Here is a 10036-nt window from a genome sequence, read left to right as displayed (position 1 = left end):
GGCTATTTATGAAAAGTTTGGATTTCAGATTCAGGTTTTGATAGTCTCTTCCCCCTGTACCGAAAACACTTCTGACAAATCTTTTTCAGCTTAATTAGTGGGACACTTTAAGACTCATTTCAGCTGATAAAATGGGTTTATATCAAGATCATGTGTAGCGCAGCTTTAATGAGTTGTTTACGACACTGTATTGTCCCATCTGGGAATTTTGCAGACTACACTGAACATAAAAGTGTTACAGCAGAACAGAGGCTGGTTAAGACTGTTTTGGCTCATTCTCTTAAACTGAAGCGAACACTTGGCCCTGCGAGACCGTCCAAGCTCCTTAAAATAAACTACACAGATGTCACAAACTCTTCGTGCAGACAAATATGCAAGGTTATCCAAGGTTAGTACACAGAGCCACAGAGGTCTGTCACTGTCTGCAGATCTTTAGGTGAAAATGTATGGGTGAGGTGGATTCTGTCCGATTTACAAAAAAAGACATTGCCTGTGTTCTTGTGCCAGCAGGAGAGTAAAAGATACACATATACTTATCACCAACAACATGTTTGTACATGATAAGTTCTTCAAGGTTAAAGAAACATAGCTGGGGTTCCTTTGCTTAACAAGGTCAGGTTCTCCGGTCCGGACACATGATTTTCAGCGGTGACTTTGATTCCTAATCCGTCATGTTGCTGCCCTTCTCAAAAAATAAAACCTACTGCTCTGCACTGAAGATTTCTCAGCTCATTACACAGAATAAAGTTCGCTTGGTTGTACATTGTTTATTGGATAATTTCACTATGATTAACCATGACTGCACCACGAGGGCAAATTTAACAATTCTTTGCACCTCAGTGAATATACTGAACTTTTATATTTCAGGTCGTAGTCCAAACAAGTCCTTTAACGGAGCATCACACAAACAAATTCATTCAGCTCCAATTTCAAGCAGAAATTACTTTACTTTAGACTTTAGGCTAATCCACTGAGGCTGGCTCTTTCACACACTAAAGCCCCTTGATAAGAGGACTCTGGATTGATTTGAGTTTCTAGGATGAAAGCTCAGTGAAAACAGCAGCTTTGTTGAACAGAAAAACACTACACAAATTCTCATGGGAATAAATGCTCAAAAATGCAGTACTATGCAAGGTGGGGATACATTTGTATGTGTCAAAGATAGGGAATCCTTTCTTGTATACCGTTGGATCTTTCTGAATACAGGTCCTTTATGTCCAGTGTCTTTACACTGCCCTTAAAACGATCTTAGATAGTGTGATGAGGGCTAAATAGTGCCCCGACCCAGGTCATGTCTGTATTTAAAAGCTGATTATATAATTACTTTTACATAACAAACAAGCTTGTGACTGCTGCAGTGCTTGTTAAGGTCCATTTCTTCCTACAGTGGACGGTCATTATGGGTCTTGCTCAAGGGCACTAGGACAGATGGACTAATGGACACATGATTGTTCATTTGAAACAGTGAACAGTTTGCTTTTATATAAGAAATATGAGAAAAAGCTTGATTTGAACCTATGAATAAAGAGAAATATGTGCACTCATTGGCTTTTTGGGGTCTCAAACTGGCCATATTTTTATGACATCACGGTTATGTAATGTGGTTTCACACAGAATACAGTATTCAAGCTTTTCTGAAATTCCTGCTTTAATTGGAAGTTAAAAGCCTGGGCAGCTCAGCCATCGCAGCACTGTATCGTTGCTCCTTTTAGTGGATAAAAAACATTTGTTCCTGTACCAACCGAGTAGGCAAAGGGGAATTTGCCAACTCAGCTCACAAGAAAGACAACAGAAGGTCACAGCTCTGCTGAATTAAATATTCAGTTTATTTTCGTAGCGAGAAGATAGATGCAGCATGCTTCAGTCCCCACAGGACCTTAATGTTTTTCTGTCAAATATATATTTTTGGTCTGGAAACTGAATATTTTATCCTGTACAGCTGTGCTTCTCAATGCTTTTTTCCTTATAAATCTGTCCACAGGGAAAATATATTGAGTATATTTGCATTATTTTGATGGAATGCCATCTGAAATAGCTTTTTAATTCTTGGATCTGATGAAGAATACTGTACATACTGATGACAGATCATCTGCAGTTCCAAAGCTGTTTGTGTCCTTTTAATTTCTGTCAGTTTTATTCTATATACTTTTATTATTGTGTGTGTGTGTGTGTGTGTGTGTGTGTGTGCAGGTCACCTCAGACTTCCTCCTGCTGTAGTTAAGCAGGCTTGCATGCCTCTGTATAATGACTTGTATAATGAGATACAATTAAACTTTAACGACCCCTGCAGGGAGATGAGTTGAACACAAAGACCCCCTGCCCACCCCTCCACGCTGTGCCCTGCACCTTCACAAACCTTGATGCAGAACTCCCTCAGCTCCCAGCGTTTGGGCTTGCGGCTCAGTATGAGCTCCTCCAGCAGTGTGGGCTGGTCGGTCAGCGCCGAAACTCCCATCAGGCGGTTGTAGAGTGCTGTCAGCTGCCTCTCCAGCCGGTAGTCCTGCACGTACTGCAGGAACACTTCCGTCTCCTTCTTGGTGAAGTCTGACTGGGCCCTCACCTGAAATAAGCAGGGGTGAGGGGATTTCTCTTAAGATATAGTGCTCAATGGGGCAGACTCGGGCACAGTGTCAAAGAACAGAGGCACATTTATAAAATACTTAAAAAAAAATAAAATGTAAGACTAATTTAAGATTAACAGCAATAGGTAAATAATAAACTGTACATTATTAATAGTTACATAAATAAATGAATGACAAAGTAACAACTTTGATGTATATAATATATAGTTTCTCATTTTTTATATTCTATTATGAAATAAAATTATAAATAGTTTCTATTTGGACATGGACAGAATATGAGACAAGGGGCCCCTGGACACAGACAGCCCTCCTACATACAAGCAAAACCAGAGACCAAGGCCAAAAGAGACACAAAAAAACTTTAAATAATGCTGGTTTTGTATTCTCTTTGTGGTAATTATGTGTCTCTGTGGTTGCCTGTTGTGTCTCTTTTTCGCTCTCGATTTACAGCAGCTAACTCATTTGAAGTTTTACTCATACTATCCACTGCTCAAATTAGGTGTTAGTTTGAAAATAAAGTGTCAAAATGTCAACACTGAGCCTCTTGAATATAACAATGAGAAGGTGTATAAAGATGATTGTCTTGCTAATAGGTTTGACTCTCCACCATGTTTATGTCATCTTACCTATTTCAATTTATTTAATTCTATCAAACAACAAATCTCTCACATTTTCACAATGAGAAGACCTGAAAATGTCCCATGAAAACATACCCAAAATCTACCTAAAATTGCTGTTGCTGTCTAAGTGTCTTTGACATTCTCACTCCAGAAACTTCACTGCAACTGACACTGATTATTCTGTACTCACACCAGCTCCATTCACTTAATTCAGGAAGGTTTGGGGTTTTTTTTTTTAAATGCAAATGCATGAAAACTTATTATGAGATGCAATGTCTGCTGTGTTTAGCCCATTTAAGAGATCTGTACAAATAAACACTGAGTGAAATAATTACATAGAAAATAAAAGACATAAGGCTGTTCATGCTGAGTCTGGTAGAACGAAACAGATGCTTCAATTACACATCTGGTTACATGTTTACATTTACATAATACGCTTAGCATGATGAGCTCAGTCACAGTCACGCATCAGTTTTGGGAAACCGGCAGAGTCTTTGTTACTCACCAAGGTCAGCTCGACCTTAGGAGCCCTTAACCTTAAACTACCAAATGTAGCAGTTAAATGAGCGCACTCTCTTCCCTCTATCTTTTATCCAGCAACAGGTCACAGCTCACTGTTCAGTTTTAATTCAATACCAGGTCCTTCGCCCTTTTTCTCTGACCCAACTTGATAGCCTCAGAAGGTCAGTCTCAAGTCTGTTCAAGGACAGTTTCAAAACTTTGATCCCAGCATTTTTAAACAAGTGGTTTCAAAACCATAAATCTATACATTTATGTCATTCATCAGGGGAAGCAAAGGTTCAAGTCCTTAAATTTGTAAGCTTCTGTCCTGTACTGAGGTGTCCTTGAGCAGGAAATTTAATCCCTTCTAGTCACGAAGAGATTGCAAGTTGAGAACATTAGAATATATTTCCTTTCAAATACAGAAACAAATAAGCAGTATATACTTTCCTTCACATTGAGAGAAAGGTGGTTTCAGGACACCAAATTATGATGATGCATTTCGAGTGTCATCTGGAGTGTTAATAGGACAGTTGCTCACTCATACAGCAGACAAACTATAACTAGAATAGTATTGATTTTTAACGGTTTTAAAATTGTTACATGAGGAGAGGTAAATAAAAGGTTATGTTATTATACAAATTAGGTCTCATCACTTAGTCTGGCATTAGACTACCCTCCAAAATAACAAGATAAGAAGTTGGCTCCACTCAGTACAACTGTATATGTGAGTTCCAGGGACAGTTTCCTCACCGCTGTGCCAAGCTGGTAGTAGACCACTGCCAGGTCGTCCTCCAGCCGGTGGACCTCCTGGTCATCCAGGAGACCGTGACCCGATGCTCCTAGCTCCTGATCGATGTGATCCAGGTTCTTCTTGGCCACCTCAGTCTCCTCTGCTGTGGCACTACCGCCCAGATAGGAACATATCCCCTGGACCTGGACCCTGAATGCCACACACACACTTTAGAAACATCTATGCAACAGTTTAAGCTGACGGGTTCTACATATGGAATGAAAATGTATTATGAAGATATATTATTTTGTTTTTAGAAACGCATAAGACCCTTGTTTGACATGCTCAAAGGGAAAACTTACCTGACAGTTTGCATGTAGCCTACTGGCTCCAAAACCTTTCCAAACATCGCCATGGCTCAATTAGCTGTGCAGAGGAGAGTTAATCCCACGTTCCTGATAACAGGTGTAAGAAAGTTTTACTATTATTTAGAGATGATTGAAATTGGTGTAAATCTATTCACTGTTCTGATAACACATTTACCAGACCAAACTTGAAACCATGTCGAATTCTTTATGCAACTCACCTCGGTTGTCCGGTGTGCACGTTTGTAATGACCTTCACAGTTTGTCCAATATTTATACACTCTCCTGAACAACCAGCGAATCTGATAAGAGTTCTCCACCCACAGCTCTCTCTGAACTTGAGAGGAGGATGGAGCATGATTGGAGTGAACCTATAGCTTTACCCTTCCAAATGTTGAGAGGTATATATCTTCACACTACAGAAATATGTAGGCCTTTATGAGTCTTATTGTACATTGTGACATTGGTGACATAATATTTATATGATTGTTCATGCCTAAAATGCTAAAATATTTGTTATTGTTGAATGTAGATACGATTACTGTAAGAGGTGAAAATGTCCATTTGTTATCACTTCGTCATGTCATTGATCTTGACAAAATAAGTACAAGAGAAGATACAACGTGAAAAATTCAGTCAAAGGGCCTTTGTCAGTATAACTTACAGACCATGTAATTGTAGAGACACAAATAGGCTTATGGAAGATAATTTTAGCTAGAAATTATTTCAGTTTTGAAGTCATTCTTTTAACATTTAATTATAGCCTGGTTATCTTCCATACTAAAGTAATAATAACATATTTTGTTACTTTCTTTTTTTATTTTATCAATTTTTCATTTTTATTTCTGGCTTATTTCATATAAATGACCAGACAAACAGCGGAAAGTTGTAAAAGGTTTTTCACCCTCAGGTTTTGTAATCTGTTGAATGGAATTTTGTGTATTTTTCATTAAAAATAGGACTGTTGATTTTGGTTACATGCACCAGACACCATGAAAAGCCTGCATTGAGTGTAAACCCTTTCACAAATATTAGATTTTCCTGCAGTTCTCTCAGGGAGCTTTTTCTTGGTAAGAGAGGTGGTATATTAATGGTAGGTCTAAATATAGCATAGCAAACCTAAACCTGAACTGAGGTCAGTTTACCTAACCTCTGTTGTTTGCTGGAAATAGCTCCATCTTCTGGCTGAAGGGCTCCATTATTTAACCTCTGACATGAGGAGAAGTGAATACTAACTCCTGAATTTAACGAAGACAAACGTAATAGAAACTGTTGCTGAGGTTTATTGTATGAATTAGCACAAACTTGGAAAATGAGTCCATGCAAACCAAACCTACACCTTTAACCCTACAAAATATATGTTTCTATTTAAACCTGACTCCAAATATTGCAGTTAAATTCATTCATTCCTATCCTAGAGATCTTCAAATTGCAGAAACACTCAATTCTAATTATTTACACAGGACTGTAATTCTGTATACACAACTCCAGAATGCACAACATGGATGTCTCTTTTAAAGGATCCACAAAAAGTCATTAAAATTATATAATCATAAAAAAGTCCTTATGCGAGTTGTATTTATAGTATAGTTGTACGAAGGCAGGGAACGTTGGTCTTCAGCGGGTGTTAGAAGACAGGGTGGTGCTGACTCTGCCACAGCTCTTTTAAGTTTACAGACTATGAGGTCAATCAGGGGAGATCTAGATGCACAATTGTTTTGGGTACCCTCACATGTGGGATCAAAGGGTAATGAATCTGCAGACAGGGTGGCTAATACAGAACTAAATATGAGGCACATAATGGACATTCCATTTGAAAAAGAGAAAGGTAAGGTACTAATAAAAAAAAAACTTTGGCAGAAAAGGTGGGATAAGGACACTAAGGGCAGAACATACAAAAGAGGACAAAAGACAGCACAGAGTGTTAAAGGAAAAAGTGGAAAGGGGGTACTTTTACCCACATTAAGATCAAACTGGGTTAAATAAGACTATTTTTATTGGGGGAAGTAAATTCACAGGTATGTGCACATTGTAATATAACTGAAAATGCTGAACATGTAGGCTAATAATAAACAATAATAATACACTGTGTCAAATATGATGAAGAAAGTTAGATAAGGATGGGATGGGACACTTTATCTACACTTATTTGTAATATCCCTTGTATTATAAATAAATAGAGATAAGATGTGTGCGTAAGCTGAAGATTTTTTTAATATATATATATACAAACTTATTGTATTTGATTACAGACTAATGAAAACAAGGTCCTGTTCTCATACTCTGGTACGGCAGGGGGCGGTATGCACCTAAAAGTTGGTATAAAGAAAACGCGAAGAAGACGCTTCCGCTTGCACCCGGAAGAGGCGCCAAAATCGAAAAGTTGTTCCTGTCAAAAGAGAGGACGTAAACAGACGGCTCGTTTGGTGCCCTAATTATAGGAGATAGTTTGAAATACTTTAAATGTCTTTTTGCATAATTGAGACTCTTATCTGAAGATGGACCCGACGAGACAGTTCTTTTCCAAGCTGAGGAAGCTGGCGGTGACTCTTGAATCAGAAACGGACAAACTCCAGCAGGCCTTTGAAAACCGTAACAACGACGGTGACAACGGTGAGTGAGCCCGCTGTTCAGCCATTGTAAATCAAATCATTGAGCTTGTTCCCGTGTGTCAACATGAGCTCCTTGTTTCAGAAACCACAGCCAAAGCGATGCGAGCATATCATGAACTGAACTGTGACGTCGGAAACCTAAAGGTAGGACAACAAACTGTTTATTAATCTGATATTGCGATGTAGCCATCCCACACCGCCTTACATCCAGTACACCTACAATGCTACACTGCTTATGTTAAAGTTATTTGGTTTCTGTGTTTTCCTACTAACGTTAGCTACTGAATCTAACAGAAAAGTGTAACTGACGCATTTATTGTTATTGTTATGTTAGTGTATTGTTAGCTGCAGTGCAGTGGCGGCATATGAAATAATATAGGCCTGCATTGAATGTGAAGAATGTATCATTGCCTCATTAAGGTAATCATTTCTGTGTGTAAAAGTGTTTTAAATCTTTTATTCTGCCTAATTCTAACACTCTGTCTTTACAGCACATTACAGTTTTGTACACAATAGTTTAATGCTTCGCTATAGGTCCTGTTAACTGAGTGTTATACATATTCCTGGGGCTTTTTGCCTTTATTGGATAGGAGAGGGGATGACAAAGTCACAGTTCAGATTCAATCCCATGGCTGCTGCAGCAAGGACTCTCTTGGTACATGGGGCGCCAGCTGTACCAGCTGAGCTACGAGCGCCTCATATTTGAGTGTTCTGATCGACTCCGGTCTGTCCTCATGTAGGGGCAGATCCAGGAACAGCTGGCTCAGCAGAAAGCAAAGGAGAATGAGGTGAGCAGCTTCATAAAGGCCTGTAGGGTGATGGAGCACAGGGTCACTGAGGACATCCAGACATTGAAGGCACACTGGGAAAAATATGGTTACCAAGCTCCCCGAGACACCCAGAGACCAACCAGTAAGTAATGACTGTCGCCGTCACATAGTCAAACATAGTTTACTTGTTTGTAACAGATACATTTATATGAACAGTATAATACTGAAAATGTGCTGAGGGCAAGGAAACAAGATGCACTCAAAATGTGTTCTATTTGTGACTTTCCCAAACACAGGTACCAAAAGTCAGGAGTCAGATGCTGAAGATGAGGTAGCCGATGAGTCAGCAGGAGGAGAAGCAGGAAGCCAGGAGGAGGCTGAAGGTAATCACTCTTCATCGCCTCTGAAAGCCGGACCGCCGTCCTTCGCTGACGTGCTGCGAACCCCGCAGCTCTCTGACTTTGGTCTGTCTGAGATGCAGCTGAAGAGAACTCTGGCTGGGGCGGAGTGGTGCTCTGAAGTGCCCCCTATGCCTGAGATGAGCCTCCCTCTGCCATCACTCAACACGCCCGCACCGCCACCCATGCCCATAACTCCCAAATGTGCCCTGCGGATGGATGACGATGAGCTACAGACGCCCCAGATGCATGACTTTGGCATCTCAGAGCACACCATGTGTCTGAACAACGACTTCACCATGGATCTGCTCCAGAAGAATGTTGAAAAGCCTCAAAGGTAGATCGTTATGTGCATTGCATGATGTATGGGACCTTTATTGACCTCTACTGGCAACACGAGTCACTGCTTTTTACTGTCTTCTTCTTTAACAGGCCACCACAACACATACCTGCACCACCAGTGAACTCACTAATGGAGAGTTTGCAGGCAAAAGGTATGAAACTTTTAGAGCTCCAGACAGCTCTTCTGCCGTATCTACACTTAACAGTGGTTGTGTGTAATTATACCTAACCAGGAAACCTTTTTCTCCACTTGCACTCTATTATAAATCTGTATAATTGTTAGCTAAATTATTTGTAGTGGAAACATAAAATGGAGGTGTATTCTTAAAGTTTAAATACTGGGTATGAGGTCTGTTAAAGAAACTCTGGTTTTGATAGATATTGAAGAAGCATCACTTTTCAAAAGTGTCACCCTAGAATTTACTTAGGGTGACAGCCACTTTTTAGAAAACAAAACAATTGTTAGCATATTGCAAAAACCTTTTTTTACTGTCCACTCATATCACATTGTTCCTTTTGCCTTCAGCAGACAACTTGGAGTCCCCAGAGCCACCTGTGTTTTGCACCCCAGGGTTCAAAATCAAAAAGACCAATGGTCAGTGCTCCCCACCTGCACAGGGCAACGGTGATCCAGAATCCCCCGGTCGCCCTGGAAACCTGCCTACCACCCCTGAGGTCCCAGCGTTTCAAACCCCGTACATGAACCGACTGGTCAGCAATAAAAAGGTCTAAAGAATCATGTGTATATGTGGAACCTTTATTTCATTTATTTTTGACCTTTCTCTCTAAACCCTGAGGTCACAAAATTAGTTTTAGCCAATAGAGCAGAACACAAAAGCTTTCAGCTCAGAGTTTTTGCCTTTTTGTATATGTTTGCAGAGCGCACGGCAGCCTGAGCCTATCAACATGCAATCTGACGAGGATAGCCACACCTTCCAACTTCCAACATCTCTTCATAATGGAGCAACCGGCTCCAAACGCGCCTGGGAATACGATGTGCCAGAGATATCCATCCTGGGTGTGGAGGACAAGCAGATTCCAGAGATGCCAAACCTGGAGTCTGTTTTGGGGAATTCTTTACAAAGTGTAAGAGAGGAAAGTTTTTTTTTTTTT

At 40.0% G+C, this 10036-nt stretch overlaps 1 protein-coding gene across 1 annotated transcript in view; it reads left to right on the top strand.

The window, feature by feature from the left end:
• The first annotated feature begins 7164 nt into the window (after window positions 1–7164).
• The window catches only part of ska3 (spindle and kinetochore associated complex subunit 3), a 6329-nt gene continuing 3457 nt past the window's right edge, over window positions 7165–10036 (top strand). Inside the window, exons 1-7 of the mRNA XM_035677177.1 lie at window positions 7165–7414; window positions 7496–7557; window positions 8154–8325; window positions 8480–8918; window positions 9014–9075; window positions 9450–9649; window positions 9803–10009. Of these exons, the coding sequence (XP_035533070.1) occupies window positions 7300–7414; window positions 7496–7557; window positions 8154–8325; window positions 8480–8918; window positions 9014–9075; window positions 9450–9649; window positions 9803–10009 (1257 nt within the window). The 5' untranslated portion in view covers window positions 7165–7299. The remainder of the gene's footprint in view (window positions 7415–7495; window positions 7558–8153; window positions 8326–8479; window positions 8919–9013; window positions 9076–9449; window positions 9650–9802; window positions 10010–10036) is intronic.

Source organism: Morone saxatilis, unplaced genomic scaffold (genome assembly GCF_004916995.1).
Source record: "Morone saxatilis isolate NCDOM2014 unplaced genomic scaffold, NCSU_SB_2.0 Contig5, whole genome shotgun sequence".
Taxonomy (NCBI): Eukaryota; Metazoa; Chordata; class Actinopteri; family Moronidae; genus Morone; species Morone saxatilis.
This window is presented reverse-complemented; position numbering and strand designations above follow the sequence as displayed.